Source organism: Myotis daubentonii, chromosome 14 (assembly GCF_963259705.1).
Source record: "Myotis daubentonii chromosome 14, mMyoDau2.1, whole genome shotgun sequence".
NCBI lineage: Eukaryota > Metazoa > Chordata > Mammalia > Chiroptera > Vespertilionidae > Myotis > Myotis daubentonii.
In genome coordinates this window covers 57,199,863-57,220,442 of record NC_081853.1, presented here as the reverse complement: position 1 = coordinate 57,220,442, position 20,580 = coordinate 57,199,863, and the positions used below count along the sequence as shown (strand labels likewise).

Genomic DNA, 20,580 nt, shown 5'->3' with positions numbered 1-20,580 from the left:
TTTAATGTTTTTCTCACCGATGTCCTGTATGAAGCCTCCAGTATCTTGTGTTAATCTGGCCTGAGAATTTTCCCTGCCCTTTCCCTAGGTCCCCTTGTCTTCTGGGTTAAACCAATGTCATCTTAATTTTTGATATTTCCTCATTTGATGAATCACTTTCTCCATATCTTCCTGAGAAATGTGTGTGGGAGAGTTTTGGTTTTTTTGGAGATTTTGCATATTTGGAATGTCTTCAATATATCCTTACCCTTGATAGATAGCTTGGGTTGACATGAAATTCTCGGTTACAAACACAGGACAGAAGCTTTAAAGCGTTGCTTCCTTATTGTCTAGTTCCCAGTGTTGTTCAGAAGCCCAGTGTTACTCTAGTTCCTGGCTGTGAGTGACAATTTTTTTCCACGGAAGGTTTTAGTGTCGTGCAGTTTTCAGTGCTGCTCCTAGTTGCGTCCCTTTTCATTGATCATGCTGGCTCCTCCGTGAGCTCTGCCCGCCTGGAAACTCATGTCCTTCGGTCCCGGGACGGGTATTGCGTTACTTTGACAGCTTCGCTTTTGTTTTCATCGTTTTCTCTTAGAATTGGCCATCTTAGAATGATTCACTCATTTTCTTACATCTTCTCCCCCATTTGTTATTTTATTACCTTTTTTCTTCTGCTTCCTGGCAGAATTCTTCTATTTCTATCCTATCCTTTGTACTAGATTGTGCTTATAACCACAACTATCTTATTTCTAATCTCCAAAAACCCTGTGGGCTCTGGCCCTTTAATCCTGTTATATCCTGTTCTTACTTCATGGGTGTAATACATAACCTCTGTGCTGCCTGAAAGTACTATTTTATGTGAAATGTTCTTTTACTCCTAATATTGTTTCTGTTTGTTCATTATATGGTGGTATTTTCTATTCCTACTTAAGAATGAAGCATTAAAATATTGACAAAGTTTTGTGAGCGGGGCTAGTGTTGACTGACTGCTGGGCATGACTGTGGAGTGAGTAGAAGAAGCCCATCTTGTCACGGGGAAGAGGAGGACCCTCTGCTTGCCCTCCTGGAAGGTGGAGGCTGGCTAGCGACACTGGGGAGCTCCGTGTGGGAGAGGCACCGGGGATGTCAGCCTGTGTGCCACATAGGCTTTCATGTCAGCTGCTTGTTTAACATCATAAGCTCTTGTGGTGCCCCCTCAGGTACTGACCCTGTGTTAACCTCTGCAGAGAGTGGCTGATCTTGTGGGGAAAGCCAGGCAGCATAGAGTAGGAGTGACGACCTGACAGTCTCACAGCCTTTTATTTTTATTTTTTAATATATTGTATTGATTTTTTTTTACAGAGAGGAAGGGAGAGGGATAGAGAGGTAGAAACTTGGATGAGAGAGAAACATCAATCAGCTGCCTCCTGCACACCCCCTACTGGGGATGTGCCCACAGCCAAGGTACATGCCCTTGACCGGAATTTAACCTGGGACCCTTCAGTCTACAGGCCGATGCTCTCTAGCCACTGAGCCAAACCAGTTCGGGCCTCACACCCTTTTAAAGACTTTTAACCAATTCTCCTGTTCCTATCTCCCTGACCCCCACACACACCCTTCAGACCCATCACACCCACACCCACACAGGCGCATGCATAGCATACATGCATTTAGAGGTGGAGGAGTAAGTATTCAGGCCAAGCAAATAGATTGTACAGTAGAGGCATACCCATATTAGTGAGCAGTTTTAAACAGTGGTTCCCAACCTTTTGTTGGCCATGCCCCACCTAAGCATCTCTAAAATCCTGCCCCCTATGACATATAATTCTTATTACTCAAAAAGTGAACTCCTACTCACGTAGAGGAAGCCTACAAGGCCATTCACTTGGTCTAAACAAGCTCCCAAAAACATGGCATCCATGAAAGAGAAAAAAGAACGAAAGGACAGTTAAAGTCCTGAGGAAGAAACCACTAAGAAATTGTTTAAAAATAATAATAATATGAAGTGATCTGAAAAAATAGCAAATAAAGTTTCAAAACATAATAGAGACCTGAATTGCACAAATATGTCACAATATATATTTATATACTGTACACGAGGCCTCTAGAACTATAAGAAATGCAAAAAATTCACTGTTAATAACTCATTCTCGAATTGCCCTTAAAAATCACATTTCCCCCCTGCGGGGCGTGTGCCCACGTTGGGAACCACTGGTCTAAAGTAATTTCCACATTGCTTGTTTGCATTTGTATTTCTTACAAACATGTACGTGGAGATAAGTGCGAAATAGCTTGGATTTAGATATTGTTTTGTTTCACAGGATTTTCTCTTTTGAACTCATTTTCAAGCCTTTGCTAATTATGTAGTTCAACAACCTAAAATGGAAGTTGAAATTCTTGGACTTAAAAGATATTTGCAGCAGAAAGGTGATTAGTGTTGTAGGTACTGCAGTTTAGATATTTTTATATTGTACTGAGATGAGCACTAAAGCTTTGTGGTATAACACAAACATTTTGAATAGGATTAGAGGTTAACTTATGGTAAGAGGTTTGATTATTAATAGCAATTTTAAAGAAAAGGAATATTGGAGAAGTTTAAATAAATTCCAGTTTAAAATGGTTATTTTGTTAACAAGAAATAAAATGAGACAATAAACCATCTACCTACATATAAAGTAAATGTTCGAAAGTAAGAGGTAAAATGGAGACATCTGGGAATCTTCCCTTAGCAACTTGAATTTTATTTTTTATTTTTTTTTAAATATATTTTATTGATTTTTTACAGAGAAAAAGGGAGAGAGATAGAGAGTTAGAAACATCGATCAGCTGCCTCCTGCACATCTCCTACTGGGGATGTGCCCGCAATCCAGGTACATGCCCTTGACCGGAATCGAACCTGGGACCTTTCAGTCCGCAGGCCGACGCTCTATCCACTGAGCCAAACCGGTTTCAGCAACAACTTGAATTTTAGATGTGTAGTTTAACTTTCATTAAATTGATTTTCACCTAAAGTTTTTCGTACTAATGGCAGGACATTTGTTCTCTTTGAGGAAATCATTACTTTTGATGTAATTTTCTTTTAAGTAGAGTTTTATAATCATATCAGCATGCCTTTATGAATATGTAGTTTTAAATAAAGATGGCGTACGTTAGGACGGATCCTCTACAGTGTTGCTCATCTGCTAATTCAGAGGCATCATTGCAGCACAACCTTTCTCCCACATTGGTTACATGCAGTTCAGTAAAAATAATCTTTAAATCGGGAGTATTAAGCCTCAGATTTTTTCTGCAGAGTTACAGAGATTCTTGCACAATGAGAGGCAAATTCTTCTTGGCACATGGTTGCAAAGTAGTTAAATTTATAGTTTCTGCTGATTCTTCGGTCTGTTTCCCAAATAGTCTGTGACTGTTCTTGACAAATATTAGACTATTGAGCTTTTGGAGAAGCTAACGTGTGGCTAAGATGGGCTACAGATTTCTTTTTCCTCATATCCTTAACCCCTCCCCTGCTTTTATTTGAGCAGTGACAGGAACTAGGGAGGATTGTGCAAGAAAGCTAACCCTTACCCCTGCCTCATCACACTGTTGTTTTAATCTGCTGAGGAGCAGGCCTCTCAGTGGAAAAGCTGAGTAGGATATCCCGCTGGCCTGTGGGGTCAGGTGATCCTAGGTAAACCGTATGCTCGGGGGCCAGTCGCCAGATTGCTCACCTTGAACGGTGTGTGTACATATACACATGTATGTAATATTTCAGTATCAATATACATTATACATTGACTCTTGAACAACATGGGTTAGGGGTGCTGACGCCCAGCACAATTGAAAATCCGTGTATAACTTTTGACTCCCCCAAAGCCTAGTTGTCCCTCAGTATCCTCAGGGGTTGGTTCCAGGACTTTCCATGGGTACCAGAATCTGCAGATGCTCAAGTTCCTAGTGGGAAGTAGCGTAGGTCAATGCATACAGTTGGCCCTCCACATCCATAGACTGCCACTCATGGATTGAAAATGTGTAGGTATTTAATACTGAGAAAAAACTGGGGTATAAGTGGATTTGCCTAGTTTAAACCCATGTTGTTCAAGCGTCAGATGTACTTGGCTTAACAAAAACGCAACCTTTTAATTCATGCTCGCAGATCTGGCAGTTGAACTCCCGTTCCCCTGCTGATCTGTGTTACCACTCTCTATGGAACTGTCTTCCATCTCCTCTATTCTCAGACTCGCTCCCACCCCTTTCACTCTCAGCTGATGGCCTTGCATTTTATGTCCTTGAGACTAAAGCAACCGAGGAAAAATACGGTCTCCTGTCACCAAACCTCCCAACTACTGTGGCATTAGCCACATCCTATACCTTTCCTCTTTGTGCCAAAATTCAGGGTATCCAGCTTAAGCAAAGCCTCCTCTTTTGACCTGGGACCCATCTCTTTTTGGCTACTCAGGAATTTAACACCTGCATCATCAAATATTCTCTCTCTATTAGATCATTCCCTTCAGCATACAAATAGCCTGAAATTCTCTCCCTTGGTCACACAGCCCTGTTCTGCTACCTCATTGCTTTGCCTCCAATTACTGAAAATTCTACAAAAGAATTGTCTGTGCTCTGTCTCCATTTCTTTTTTTGTTTGTTTTCTTTTTAAAATTTAAATATAGTTGGTACACATTATTATATTAGTTTACAATATAGTGTACAATATAGTGACTCGACATTTATATACCTTATGATGCGATCACCACACTAAGTCAAGTAACCAGCTGTCACCATGCAGCTGTCACAATATTTTAAACTACATTCCCCTTCTTTTTCACCCATCTTCTCACCACCCCACCCCCCTCTGGCAACCATCAGTTTGATCTCTGTTTCTATGAATCTGTTTTTGTTTTGTTCATTTGTTTTTTTAAATTCCACATATAAGTGATATCATATGTTTGTCTTTCTCTGTCTGACTTATTTCACTTAGCATAATATCCTCTAGGTTCATCCATGCTCAGTTCTCTCATGAACTCACTCATTCCGTCAAAACTGCCCTTGTAGAGGTCAGTGATGGGCACTACCATGCCAAATCCAGTGACCAGTTCTCAGTCTGTATTTTATTTAATCTTTCAGTGTATTTGACAAAGTCCTTTTTAAAATCCTGTTTTCAATATTGCTTTTTCTTTCATCTCCCTGCTTATTCCTCCCTCATAGTTTTCTCGGCTAGACAATTCTCGATTTTCTGACGTCGGAATGTCAACTGTCAAATTAGCATGTCCAAATTAAACCTTGTTTCCCTCTTTCAGATGTGTTCCCAGGCCAGGAAAAGGAGTGATCTTTGACTTCATTCATGTCCCACCCCTAATCTATCCACAGATCTTGATAGCTCGGTCATGTCAAAACCAAGCCCTACCATTTTTATCACCACCGTCTGACCTTCATCCCGTCAGCCGTCATTCTGGGGGTCATTGCAATCAAGAGCTTTTCACTGGGACCCCTGCGTGCCTCTTTTTCATGGTTTCCCCTCAACAGAGCCCTCAGGGTGATGCTTTCAAGACTTAAGTCATAGCACACCACTCTTCTGCTGCAAATTTCCAGGGGCTTCCCATCTTGTTTGGAATAAAAGCCAAAGGTGGCACGCAGGCGGCCTCATCTGGCCCCTGTGGCCTCTGACTGCAGCATCACCACTCTCCCGGGTCACTCCGCCCGAGGCACGGATCTCTGTCCTCCACGCCAAGTCCCCTCCGCATCAAGGCATTTGCGCTTGCTGACTGGTGCCTCTAAAACTCCCCCAGTTTTCTCCGATGCTGTCACCTCACTGCCTTCATGTTTCTATTCTCAGTTCAGCTCCCAAAGAAGCCTTTCCCTGGCCACCCTACCTAAGGAGCACCTCTCCCTGTCCCCGCCAGATCACCAACAGCTACCCACTGTCCCTGTTCTGCTTTAACATTGTTTCTTAGAACTTAACCACCATCATTTATTCCTTTTCCTTTTGTCCATCTCTGCTCTGTGGAATGAAAACACAGGAGTAGGAACTTCTGATCACAACACAATGGTAGCATTCCTCCGCTGCTCCGTGAGCATTTGTTAATTGAGTGAACAAATAAGTGCTCATGGACATATGCAGTGGGTTATTACATGTGGTTCGTGGGAAAATAATAATTCTAACTTTCTGTTTTAAATTTAGATAGGTAGCCCTGTTTTATCAGAACCGCATTGCCTTTACTGCTTGTCTTCAAGATCTCACTTTGCCAGATGATGCCGTTTGCTTAGGCCTTGCTTTTTGAGCTGGCACGCCTGTAAATCCTGCCCTCGGCCAGCTTGTGTCCCAGCAGGTGCTTAACTTTCTTCATATGCTCATGGACTATAGAAGGGCCAGCATGCCTTTCGAAATGTTCTTAGAGAACATGAGTCCTTAGGTTTTCCAGTTAAAAATAATTTCTCTTTAAGATAGACCTTTAAGTCTAGTGCTCCATTAGGTGATTTCTCAGTAGTGTGATGTTTTTAACATTTGTCATGAGATCACTGCCATCTAAAAGCATTAGCCAATTTGCTTTACAATTAACAAAGCAAAAACATTTGTAACTTACTGTATAATTAATTTTATTTATGGCCACTTAGATCAAGCTTATTTTGGCAAGCCCCCTTTTAGGGGAAATCTCAGATAAAGATTTTACTAACAAATAGTATGTCAATGATTTTCATTTCATGACACACATAAACTAATTACTAAAATTCTGTGGCACATCAAAAATATATTCTATTTTATGCCTATCTGACAAAGAAAATGGGTATAATTTTGATTCTTTCACACCGGACAGCTATTGTTGTGTTGCCTGTTGTCATTTTTGTATTTGACACCGTAAGGGAAAAGAGGCCAGTGCCCCTGCTAAATAGGCAGGTAGTGCCTGTTTCAAATGTTCTTGATGCACCGGCTGAAAATCACAGGATAGGCTGATCTGTCTTTCAAAGCATTCTATTCAGATAAGTTACATCCCAAGAATTTTAATTATATAAAATTATGCTTCTCTATAATACAAACAGAAACCTAAAAATCCCAAAATAAAAATTTCATTTGTGAGCAAATAGGAATTTAGTTTTAAAATCTATGTTCTTAAGTATATCGTTTTGCTCAAGCATCTACTGTCATGGCACTTACATTTTTTTCTTGTAAGTATAGCCACTGTGACATCATTAAGTTCATTGAAAGGTTCCCACTTAACTCTTATGAAGGTGACACTTTTTATTAAACTAAGAAGACGAGGCATCTGTGACACTAGGGACACATACTGTTTACAAAAGCTCATTAAAGCCAGATGAGGCCTGGAAACCAGGAGTGAATGTTCCTCCGGAGACCTCGGCTTTATTTGAAACCTGAGTGCCTTTAAATAGGGCAAGTGATTCTTGCTCTCCCTCCCCCAGCTGAGTATTCCTCCTGGAAAAACCGGAGATGCTTCTGGATGGGTGGAATCTTGGTTGCTCAGGCTAGTACCTTCTGTCAGAGAAAACAGATCTCAGCTCCTGTGTGACTTCCCGTTCCGATTAAGTGTAGTGAGGAGGATTCGCTGGGAAATGAGTCGTTCAGGATGGAGTGGAGGTAAACAGCGCTGTGCATGGCCCAGGGCGATTGCAGTGCGTTAGCTGTCCGTGCGTGGAGGTTTTTAGGCAGTACAAACTAAGGACTTTAAGATTCTTAGATAAACTTCTCTTTGCATTGCCTTTTTTAGAGGTTTAGAGAAATGAGCACTTTCCATAGTTTAACTATTTCTCTTTCTTTTTTCATTCCTTTTCCATGTCCATTTTTTATTTCACCCAACACCAAAAATGCCCTTTTAGAAACACAAAGTAGATCTTTTCTACAAACTACGCCATGTGATGAATGAACTTATTGACCTTCGAAGGCAGCTACTGTCTGGTCACCTGACTCAGGATCAGGTGCGGGAGGTTAAGCGGCACATCACCGTGCGACTGGACTGGGGGAATGAGTAAGTATGTCTGTTATTTGGGCATCTCTCAGTTTTATTCACAATAGCTCAGTCCTCATGGAGTTTGCACTTAATCATAGCTTCTCTTTAGTGATTAAAAGTCATTATTATATTATCTACTAAGCTTTGACCATTTTTACTACGAGTTGTCATTTCTTTTAGTTTAGCAAAGGACACTCATTGGCTCTACTCACTGAAACTCTCTCAGCCTCCATTTTAACTTCTGGAAAAGTCAGATTGGACAACATGATCTACTGAGGTCTCTTCCAGCTCAAATTCCTTGATTATCGACCTCAGGAATCAGAATATGCTTTTGCTTCATCTTTTAGTACCTTTTTAATAAATGTGAATTCGGTGCCCTTTACTTTTTATAGTCATGCAGTGCATCTAAATAAGCATATACACCAATGGGAATTTCTACATCTGTACTTCAGAATATTCTTAACTAATTTTCATTCACATATAGTCCTGTATTTATAGGTGTGATTATTTGCTATTGCCGTATAAGTACAATCCTAAGACTTTGGTATGGAAAGCTAGAGTAAATAGTATTTAGATTTTCTTTCTTCCTAGACTTAATAATTGATATAATTTTCAGATACTTTTGTCTCATTATCTTAAAATCATGTCCATTGAACTTTGAAGTGACCAGTTTACTTCCTATAAGATATACATATACCTAAAGTATATTAGTACAAGTCTTAGCTCCTCTCCCTCTCAAGACATCATTGAAATATTAGAAAATAAAAAGAATGGGAGGGGGGCCAGCAATAAATGAGATCTGGAAACCCATTTCTACAAAGTAGTTGGAGGATTAGTGACAGAGGAAGCCCAGTGTATGTGGGGGAGATGTTAGCTAATGAAGGAGCTGCTCCTTTGTAACTCCCAGAATCATGGAGGGTAGGAGTGGGCCTTGGAACATAAAAAAGGGGGATTCTTGAGAGTCTGTAAAAGAACTAATCCACCACCATGAGAGAATGCCTGGCAGCCAGGGGTTCGACTTCAGACTCCAAATACCAAGGCCAGCTGCCCCGGAGGAAACTGGATAAGAGAGAGCCGGGGCCTTATTGTGGGTTTCAGAGTGTAATGACCAAATCCCTTCCACTTAGCAAAAAGAGAAGCTGCTAGCCACCCACCCATGTACAGAAAACTCCCACACTTCGAAGGGCTTTGAAGTCTGAATAGACAATCCAGTATCATCAAATATTTAAAGAAATCCTTCCATAGGGAAGAGATGGAAATCAGAGTAAACAAAATACCTAGCCCAGAGGAAGGCATCAGGCCCCCGAGAGAATCAGAGAGAAGTAAAGAACTTTTTTATTTTTATTTTCTTGATTGATTAAGGTGTTACATATGTGTTCTTACCCCCTATTGCCCCCCCCACCCCACCCCACCCCCGCTCATGCTCTCACCCTCCTAGTGTCTTGTCCATTGGTTAGGCTCATATGCATGCATATAAGTCCTTTGGTTGCTCTCTCCCCCTTACCCCCCTTACCTGCCTTCCTTCTGAGGTTTGAGGGTCTGATCAATGCTTCTCTGTCTCTGTATCTGTTTTTGTTCATCACTTTATGTTGTTCATTATATTCCACAAATGAGTGAGATCATGTGATATTTATCTTTCTCTGACTGACTTAATTCGCTTGGCATAATGCTCTCCAGGCCCATACATGCTGTTGCAAATGGTAGGAGTTCCTTCCTTTTGATAGCAGCATAGTATTCCATTGTGTAGATGTACCACAGTTTTTTAATCCACTCATCTACTGAACCTTTAAAAAATCTCTGAGTATCCTCCAAAATAATCAAGAAAATTTATTATGTAGAATAAAATGCTATGAAAAAGGAACAGAGTATGTGACTTCCAAAATAAAACCTTTAGGAAGATAATTTGTTGTTGTCACTAGGAAAATCAAAAAGAATGGGAAGTGATTGAAGAAAGAAGGGCAATACAGAGGGTTAGGCCAGGGGTCCCACATCAGACATTATAATTTCCAGGGGAAAAAGCACAAAGGCAAATAAAGAAGACATCCCAAAGAAATCCTGGAAGAACATTTCTCAGAGCCAGAGAACCAGGAGTCTTGGGATTGGAAGGGCCCCCCAAGTGCCTAATATGAATGGGGAAACCCAAAACCCACGCAAGGCACATGAAGACAGTTCAGTGTCCCAGGGGTGATGAGAAGATCCTAAAAGGTTTTCAGACAGAAAAACAAGTCTTAAGAATAAGGACCACATTGGCCTCCAAAGTTTTATCAGTAACACTGGATGCTAGAATATGATGAAGTAATATCTTCAAAATTATGTTGGGAGATGTGCAACCGTACTATTTAATCATTCCCTGCACTTCCTGTAACTTCCTCATCCTTAAACCATAGAGAGGCCAGGAACCTCCCTCCGAGGGGGATTTGTGGTGCACACGTGCTGCTTCTCACTGTGCGGCCTCTCTTCCTTCTTCCAGTGGGGACAGTCGTCCAACTTAGCTTTTGAGAACTACTCTCTCCATTAAAGTCAATCTTAGTAGAAGGAACTTGTCTTCTATTTTATCGGATCACCTGTGGATCATTCTCTTATTTCTTAATGAAATCGAGAAAGTAAAAGGTGCTGTGCTCTAGTGACTTCCAGGAGAGGGAAAATACTCGCTCTCAGGAGAATTAGCCTGATGAGTACCAACATGGGCTTGACTGAAAACTGCCGTATTTCTTGTATTCAGCACCTTGGTCGGTGCGTAAAAGGTCTGTGAGGTGAGTGGATGGGTATGTCGGTGGATAGCTGAGTGGACAAGCAAGGCAAGAGAGTCAGAGTGCTAATAAGAGAGAGTTTGCATGGGTATCACTGTGTGCAGTGCACCGATTCAGAGCACTTTCACCCATTCCCAGTCCTATTGACTTAGATCCACCTGCATTTTCCCTTAAACTCTTATATTGAAAACACCTATTTTAATTGGGTTATTTGCATAGTCTTTTTGTTAATTCTACTATTAGTCTATCATATATTTTGTGACCTCTAGTGGTTAAAGAATATATATAAAATTTTGTCTCATTTTTGTATTTAAAAAGATTTCAGTGGCATGACTACAGAATATTTGGAAAATGTTCTAAATGATCACTTGTAAAATGAACAAGCATACATACTGTTGTAAGCAGTTTCAGGGGTCCACAGTTCCCCTGGACTCCAGGTTTAGAGCTGTTTTTCTAGAGAGAGAGGAAGGAGCTAACATTTATTGGCTATAAACTATGTACCATGTTTGAACCCAAGAGTTCTGATTATGTCCAGTTAGTCACTGTCTCACACTGCCTCCAGGTCGATGTTAATCACATGACTTCTTCCTTTCTGCCCAAGTTATACCAGATCTTCCAAGTATTGAGTTCTTTGGGAGTAGTACTCCTTGGTTAAACTTCTGTCTAAAGTTTCTTAACACAGTGGCTAATATGTGGTAATGTCTTTACTCTATATAACCCAATGTCCGTTTTAATTAAATTGAAAAATGAGATAAAATTCCACCAAAACATACATTTCTTTGCATTTATTATCTTCAGCAGGTGATTTTGTTCTGTGTTTAACTTTGGATTACACATCCACTTGGATCCTAGATAACTTCTCTTGGTAGTGGAAGTGATGCATGACTGAACCTTGAGCATGCTTGTAGGATGGGGAGAAATAAAAGAAAAGTGACTTATTCATGATCTATGGAAAACCCATCCTTAATGAACACAATCGGTCTGTTAACAAGGTGATAGCAAATGAATCCTTCTTACCATCACAAGGGGACTGCCGGTGCCTAGACGTGGGTCAGCCTTACGTACTCACCTAAAGGCGAACACAGTGAAGTATTACCAGAGGCCTGTACCCCTGAGGCCTGGTCTGAGCCCCGTCCACAAGCTCATGGCGGCCTGGGCTTGCGGCACGGACAGAAAGCTGAGCACGCGAGGACATGCGTGCTGAGTGTGGTCTTTCTCTTCACTAGGCATTTGGGCCTGGACCTGGTGCCTCGGAAGGACTTTGAGGTAGTGGATTCGGACCAGATCAGTGTCTCTGATCTCTACAAAATGGTAAGAAACCTAACGCTTGTTCCTGCACACCTCCTCTTTCTCCTGTACTTTCCCTTATTATGTTATGAACTAATGTTATGAAATAGAAGTGTTCCTTTGTCTTTGTCCCAGTATGATGAAGGGGTCTTCCTTATTCTGGCAGGGTATCGCACTTGCTCTTCTGAATGGAATGACTGTGGAGTGAGCTGGGCTGTGCTGTCAGTGGGCATTTCTCGGTTGTGCGGGTGAACAGAGCCAAAGCGACTTCAGCCTTCACCAGTTCCTAAAGTTCTGTCTCTAGTTGAAGCTTAAAAGAGCCAGTTATTGGCGAATGTAGTGATTAACCATGGAAATAATGTGTCAATATTTCTAAGAGAGAGAGACAACCTGTTAAATCCTTGGTTGTTACAAAAATATATTGAGTTGGCAAATGGCCAAGATTACATTTTCTAAGCTGACTGAAAAGAAGTAAATGAAAGAAAGATACACAATTTTAAAGTAAAACAAACATCAGAAACCTCAGGTGACTATTAAGTTTAGACTAAGGAACTGGGTGAAACCTCACTTTAAGGAGAATGTACATATTCAAGGAACACACAGGGTGCCCCTGAAGTGTACATACTTTGCATAATTATAAAGGTAGTGCTTGTTAAAATACACTTCATTTTCAAAAATGTAATAGAATCTGAAGACATAGTGTGTATATATTTTTGGGGGACACCATTTTTTGGAACACCCTGTATACTGGTGAGAATTACAAGTTTTAGAAAGAATTACAAGTTTCTATTTAAGAAGATAAAAAGGTGTTCAATATCACTAATCATTAGGGAAATGCAAATTAAAACCGCAATGAAATATTACTTCACACCTGGAATAGAATGCCTGTCATCACAAAGACAGGAGCTGAGTGGTGGCCAGGTTGTGGAGAAGAGAACTCTTTTGCACTGTTGGTGGGAATGCAAGTTTGTATAGTCGCTATGAAACTGTATGGCGATTCCTCAAAAAATAAAAAATATAACTACCATCTGATCCAGTAATCCCACTTCTGGATATGTACCCAGAGGAATTAAAATCAGGATCTCAACGAGGCAACTGCACTCCCATGTTCATTGCAGCATATTCACAGTAGCCAACACATAGAATCAACCTAAACAAATGTCCATTGGTGGATGAATGACTAAAGAAAGTGCTGTGTATGTGTACAGCGGAATACTATTCGGCGGTAAGAAAGAAGTTACCTGTCATTTGTGACAACATGGGTGAACCTTGAGAGTATTGTGCTAAGTAAGTCAAAGAGAGAATGACAAATACTTTAAGGTCTAATATGTAGACTCTGAAAAAGCTGAATTCATAGAAACAGAGTAGAATGGTGATCACCAGGGGCTGAGGGTGGGGGGATGTTGGTCAAAGGGTACAGACCTCTACAGCGAAGAGGATTGCGTTCTGGGGATCTGATGCTCAGCATGGGGATGGTGGGTGAGAGCGGGGTGTTGTGTACTGGAAGTTTCTAAAAGGGTAGTTCTTAAATCTCACACCCAGCAACAGGCAGTTATGTGAAATGAAATTAGCTTATTTCACAGCATATATGTGTATAGAATCATCACATCCTACACCTTAAATTTATGCAGCACTGTATGCCAGTTATATCTCATACAGCTAGAAAAAACACTTTCCTAGAAGAGAGATATGAGTCTCCAGATTGGAAGGGTAGAACGAGTATTTAACATTTAATTGTGAAATTTCAGCTCACAAAGCTGAAAAGCTTTCTGAGGGAAAAATAGGTCACCTACTAAGGATTTGTTGTAAGAATAGCATTTGTCTTCCTAAAAGCAACTTTGAAAACTAGCAACAATGAAGAATTGCCTTTAAAGTGCTGACGGGGACAAAATTCAACCTAGAATTTTATGTTTACTGAGCCACATTATCAGTCAAATGGGAAAGTGGCCTAGAGAGAATTTTGCTCACTTAGTCTCAAAAAAAAATCTCTTTCTTTAAAAATCCTTTTCAGGAAACCACTGAATAGTAATTTACTTATTTAAAATGTGGGAGGAAACCAAGAGACGCTATTATGTGCCGTCAGGAAAGGACTTCTGACTCCGTTGAGAGGTGCAAAGAATGCTCGGGGAGACCTCAGAAGTCCCGGGTCACGGGGGTGCAGCCGGCCTGAGTAACTGGTCCTCGTGGAAGCAGAGGTGCCACCAGCAGGGGTCTCTCCAGGTGAAAGCCCCCTTCATGGAGGGGCTGCTGGCTTTCCCGCGTGGGAAACGCTGTTGAAAGGGCTTTTGGAGAGCTTTTGGAGGGCATAGGAAAGGCCCTATAATTTAAATAAAACTAAATGACCTCCAATACAAAAGCAGAAGGCAGTAGAAGAAAGGAAGTGTAGTTGAAGTCCACTACTTGGCTTAGCAGTGACAGTAGTTAAGTGTTACAATAGTATAAACAAGTTCTGACCAAAACTCGTGAGACATTACACATATGGTTGAAGTGAAATAGATATAAACAAATACGATAATCCTCAGCTCCCATTATAAAAAGCCCACAATAGAGAAATCGAAAATTGGATAGAGCAAGAGTATTGTAAGTATGACATATAGAAATATTTTATTATTTTAGGAAAAAACACAGTAAAGGTACAGAAAGTACCTTTTTGGGGCACAGAACAGGGTGAACGGAGGACTGATAACTTTATTGCAAACTTTTAAAAAAAAATTTTTTTTATTGATTTCAGAGAGGAAGGGAGAGGGAGAGAGAGAGAGACACATCAGTGACCAGAGAGAATCATTGATCGGCTGCCTCTTGTATGCTCCCCACTGGGAATCGAGCCTGCAACCCAGGCATGTAGTCCCATGAATGAATATTAATAGTCAATAATAATTTGCTAATTTAACTAACAATGCACATGAATATTTAGTAGCAAATACGGCTTGTGAGATGCATTTATTTATTTTAAAGTGGGAAATGTTTTTCTTTCTTTTTTTAAATATATTTTATTGATTTTTTACAGAGAGGAAGGGAGAGGAATAGAAAGTCATTTAAATGAATATTTAATTTTACTTTAGTTTTATCTAGGGTTACTGTGTGTATTTGGAAAAGAAATGAGACCATTCTACTCAGAAACCAGTCTTTGTGCCTGTGTGATGTGGAACAGTTCACCGAATGTGCGTTTCCTCGCACTTCTGGGGTCCACAGGAACGGGATAGAAACTCACTATTGAGTTCACCAAGACCAGGCACCTAATGTTTGTGAGCTAATCATTTTATCTTTGGCAAGGGTTACTTCTAAATGTGACTAACTTTTCTATAGTAACTAATTATAAGAAGAATACCAATAATAAGAATACTAATCATAGATAACAGTGGTCAATCACTCACAAATATAGGTATATACTAACTTAATCTGCACAAAATCCTGTGATGTTGAGTTCACAAAATGTTATCCTTGTCCTGGCCTGTTGCTCAGTGGTTAGAGCGTTGGTCCTTGGACTGAAGGTTTCCCGGTTCTACTCCCAGTCACAGGCACACACCTCATCTGCTGGTTCGTTCCCCACCCTCGGTTGGGGAATGTGCAGGAGGCAGTCAGTCAATATGTCTCTTTCACTTCGATATTTCTCTCTCCTCCCTCCCTCTCAATATCTCTGAAAATCAGTGGAAAAACTGTCCTCAGGTGAAGATTTAAAAAAACGTTATCCTCAGTTTACAGAGGAGGAAACACAGGTGTGAGTCGAGATGGAAAACCAGGTGTCCTGACATAGGTCCCTAATTACTGTGTCATGCTGCTTCTCATGTGAAATTTGAGCCTCATAATACCCCTGTGAGGAAGACAAAAGCCTTTATCTTATTGTTACAGTTAAGGAAAACATCTCTTGGGCAGAGTAAGTGATTTCTCTGAAGTTTCACAGCCTACTTGGGTGTGGCTGGGAGTGGGATCTGCTGCTTCTAACTGAGCCAGCACCCAAGGACCCGCAGGGAGAGATGCTTGGGAGGGAGCCCCTTCGGGTTAAGGCTGCGCCTCCTCGTGTGGAGGCCGGGAAGCTGGTCACGGGGCTCAGGGCACGGCGCAGGCTGCATGTGGAGAGGAGGAGCGAAGCCCAGCTCCAGTGGCAAGTACTTCCTGTGGCTTGGCTGGCACCCCGAGCTGGAGAGGCTTGGGTTTGGATCCAGATTTTGTCCCCTTCTTGCCATGTGAGCTGCAGCAGACCACTCCCGGGTACTAAGCCTGAGTTGTCCAAGGTTTGATCAGATATGAGTAACTCTTATCTAACGAGGCTGTCAGAATTCAGTGAGATCATATATGTCAAAGGCATAGCAGAATGCCTAACATATGGAAAGAAGATGCGTAACAGACATTTCCTTCCCAGTTGAGTGAATGGTTCTTTCCTCTCTCCATAGCATTTGTCCAGCCGGCAGAGCGTACAGCAAAGCACGTCCCAGGTAAGCGGCTCACCAGCCCCCGGGGAGGCACCGGGCAATGGCGCCCCCTGGCTTTTCCTCTGGGCGGCGCTTTCCTCTGGGAGCCCGGCCCTTTCCCAGGTTTGTCCGGCTCCCTCCACTGTGCATGTGCACACAGCATGGCCCAGAGGCGGCTGGCTCAGCCCGCACGGAGACACGGAGACACGTGTCACTGAGGAGGGAACAGTTCCCCTCGCAGTGAAGTCACGTGCACCAGGACCAGGCAGGATCCCCAGGAAGTGACTTGGGAATGGTTCCCTGGGACTGAGATGTTTGTGGCCTGGGGGAGACTGAGCTCACTCATGAGTCGGAATTCCCGTTCCTCCATCCGTGGCACGCTGTTCGCTTCTCCCGGCTGCGTATGCACCCTCCTGCAGAGAAAACACCTCCAGGCTCAGTGCGGGGAGTTAGTCACTTAGTTTTCCTTTTATTTATGATTAATAGCCGTGAATCAGTAACACGGCGCTGGGTTTGCCTTTCTCGTTAGGTAGACACAATGCGCCCACGTCACGGGGAAGCCTGCCGGATGCCAGTGCCCCATCACTTCTTCCTCAGCCTGAAGAGTTTCACCTACAACACCATCGGGGAAGACACCGACGTCTTCTTTTCCTTGTATGACACCAGGGAAGGCAAGCAGATCAGGTAAAAGCACTAGAGGTTCTGATGAGGCTGAGGCTCTGGGTTCAGATGGTAGCGCTCTGGCCTTCGGGGAAGCAAAACAAGATCAAGCAGCCTCCTCTCACGCAGTCGGGCGTTTTGCCTCAGGCCCCGTGTGTCCTGAAGGCACGTGTGTGGCCTGTTTTTATCCTGTGCCTCCTTCCGCCTGGGGCTCAAATCCCAGTCTGGGCTGTCAGCACTGCAGAGAGAGAACGGGGGCACCTGTTCAGCCAGAGACAAGGCACAGGGGGAACACGGAGCAGCAGGGCCGCAGGGGCCCAGCTCCAGAGGCAGGACCCTGGGCTCTGCCCCCGCACGCACACGCGGGAGAGAGGGCCCGCAGGGCAGCAGGCGACGTGTCCTGAGTGAGGCAGCGCAGCCCTCAGTGCCGCTCCAGCCCGTGAGGGGACAGCAGCTGCCCGGCAGGAGGGAGGGGGCCTGGCTCCCTCATTCCTCTGGGCCTGGGCTGGGGGGAGGGGCACTGCCAGGGGCTGAGGTGAACCTACTTTCCCCTCCTCCAGCTCCTCTTCCCCAGAGGCCGGCTGAGCTATAAAGTTCTTTATCTTTCTGGAGGCTAAACCCTTAGCAGATCCAGGATTCACACATGGTTCTCCCGTTCTGTAGGGTTTCTCCACTTCCTTGATAATGTCCTTTAATGCACAACAGTTTTTACTTTTGAAGAAGTCCAGTGTTTCTAATTTTTCTGTCATTGCTTTTGGTATCATAAGCGCATTTTAAAAATTGTATACATATTACTTTGAACAATTTGATGCCAATAAGCATATGCAGACATGCAAGTTACTTTGTAATAGCAAATATCTTAAGGCAGTCTAAATAAATAATAGTGTAACCTCTGAAAATACTGAGGCAGAAAGAAGTGAGGCACTAAATTAGTCTTCTGTTGCGTAACAAATTGCCACAAATATAATGGACTAAAATGACTGATTTTAGTTCGCAGCTCTGTAGATGAGAAGGCTGTCCAGGCAGGTCTGCGTGCTCTGCTCAGGGTATCGCCAGCGGAAGCCAGTGTCACCTCGGCTGCATTCTAGTCTGACAGCCCTGGGGGGTGTGCTCCAGCCTCACTGCTTGTTGGCAGGATTCCGTTTCTCACGGTTGTAGAAAGGAGCCTCCCACTCCCCTGCTGGCTGCCCGCTAGGAGCTGTTCTCGGCTCCGAAAGGCACCTGCTTTCCTCGCCTGTGTGGCCCCCTCCACAGGGCAGCAGTGCAGTGAGCCCTTCCCAGGCTTCGAATCTCTTTCCTTTTCTGCAACTAGTGGGAGAAAATTCTGCACTTTTTAAGGACTGCCTCACCCAGATAATCTCGTTTTACAGTCAGTTGTGTCATAAAATATAACCTGATCATTGGAATAAAAACCACTATATTTGCATTCCTGGGGATTATGCAACCTTAGAATTAAGAGACAAGTTTGGGGGACCATCTTAGAATTCTGCCAAAAAAGGGACTACTACTTCTACATTCTGTATGTAAAAGAACATTAATGAAATATTGTTCACTGTTCACAACTACATGCATAGTATGACTTCAGTAACTTTTAAAAGACTACAGTTTTTGAAAAGAATCTTTGAATTGACAGATATTTGAAGTTTTGTTAGTAATTTTTTTAAGTAGCTGGCAACAGCCTTAAGAAAAAGACAATGATAGTGAATTATAACAAAGACTGGTTGCGCTCTATGGAAAAAAACCCTCCAAAACGTTTCACCCATACTTGTCCCCTTCTTTCAATGGCCAGCTTGGCAGTGTGGCACCAACACCTGCTTTGCTTTTCACTGATGATGGGTAAGGTAAGAGGAGAATTTAAAATGTCTTTCCTATTTTTTCCTAATATCATGGGTTCCCCTTCTATAAGGAAGTCATTACCTTGGTTTAAAAATATTTTTCTGTATGCATATCTATTATGACTGTTAACCATTATCTTATTTAACGGTTACCATATAATTACCTCCTCAAAATAGTACACACAATCATCTTCTAGAATAGAGCCTGTGTTATCCGTATTTGGTTCTGTGTGGTACACTTCTCTTTTCTATTATGTGGCTTCCCTATTCACAGGAGGCGTGTGATTGTGTCACTAACTTATTTTCTCTGCAGACTGGTGTGCCTGTCAGTATGCCCGCTCTCTCCCTGGCCCTTAGGTTTAGCAGGTGCTCTAAGCCTCAGGGCGCCGGTGACTGATGTCAGCGCTTCACTGCCTGTCCCCAAGGAGTCTTCTCTCGGCTGGGGCGGGGGGGGGGGGGGGGGTGTTTTTTGTTTTTGTTGTTGTTGTTATTAGGCCTTAGGAATGCTAAGTTGCCCTCAAAAACTTAACCACTCTTGATTATCACACAAAAACACTTATGTTAGCCATCTTTTCACAGATGCTGTGCAAAACAAGCTAAAAAATCCTCATTTCCTATTCTGCTGTTTACTCGCCATTCAGAATACCCTTGTGTAGAATAAACTTTTCCTTGAAAATCAGCTGCCTCTGTAATTGAAGTGAGGGTTCTGGCCGAGAGTCAGGCATTCTACCCAAGTGAGCTAACTGCCTCTGAAAGTCTCAGGTGCCCCTGGAGAGAAATTTTCTTTTAAAATGACGGTGAGAACATTGTTTACTAAGTCAAGCAGTTTTGCTTCCCTCTGCAAAAGGTCGTGTCTATGATGCAGCTGCAGCTCATCTGCAAGAGCTCAGGCAGCTGGTGATGGTCCTGCAGTTCAGGCTTCCACTCAGGCCCCTGGTGTGGTCCCCCTGTAGGCTCAGCCCACTCCCCAGCCGGCCCCCAAGGACTTTCTAAGTCCCAGCAGGAATAAGAGGGGCTAGAATCCTGGCTCTGCTGGCAGTTGACCCTTGAACAACACGGTTTTGAACTGTGCCAGTCCTCTTATATGTCGATTTTTTTTCAATAAATATACAGGTGGCCCTCCAGATCCCTGGTTTCACAGCCATGGATTCAGCCAACCGTGCATCAGAACAGTATTTTTGGCTTTGGCAGGTGTGGCTCAGTTGGTTGGAGCATCGTCTTGTACACCAAAGGGTGTTGGGTTCAATCCCTGTTTACAATAAGTAAACAATGTGCCTGCAGGAGGCAACTGATCGATGTTTCCCTCTCCCTCTCCCTCTCCCTCTCTGTAAAATCAATCTATAATAATAAAAGGGTAATATGCTAATTAGACTGGATGTCCTTCTGGACGAAGCTGGGGCCAGAGCGAAGCCCGTGTCCCGGGTGCTGGAGGGAAGCCGGTGCCGGCAGCCGGGGGAAGAAAGGCCTACTCTTGCACGAATTTTCGTGCATCAGGCCTCTAGTTATGTATAAGGCACTTGAGCATCTGCAGATTTTAGTAACCATGGTGGGGGAGGGTCCTAGAACCACTCCTCCGCGGATAGAGAGGATGGCTGCAGAGAAGTTATATATGGATTTTTTACTGTGGCCAGGGGTGGGGGTGTCAGTGCCCCTAATCCCCACATTGTTTAAGGGACAACTGTATTGCATTCCAGTGGCCAAGCCAACTCAACATGCGTCTACATATATGTCCAGTATACGTCCA

At 42.9% G+C, this 20,580-nt stretch overlaps 1 protein-coding gene across 8 annotated transcripts in view; it reads left to right on the top strand.

Moving 5' to 3' along the window:
- Positions 1-20,580, top strand: part of DOCK3 (dedicator of cytokinesis 3) — a 176,141-nt gene that overhangs the window by 60,761 nt on the left and 94,800 nt on the right. For 7 of the 8 annotated variants that reach the window (XM_059664627.1, XM_059664629.1, XM_059664628.1 and 4 more), the window contains exons 6-9: positions 7,765-7,913; positions 11,872-11,956; positions 16,324-16,365; positions 16,871-17,025. In XM_059664627.1, coding sequence (XP_059520610.1) covers positions 7,765-7,913; positions 11,872-11,956; positions 16,324-16,365; positions 16,871-17,025 — 431 coding nt within the window. Of the gene's footprint in view, positions 1-7,764; positions 7,914-11,871; positions 11,957-16,323; positions 16,366-16,870; positions 17,026-20,580 lie in introns of those variants that run through there. The other variant, XM_059664632.1, reaches the window with a different exon arrangement.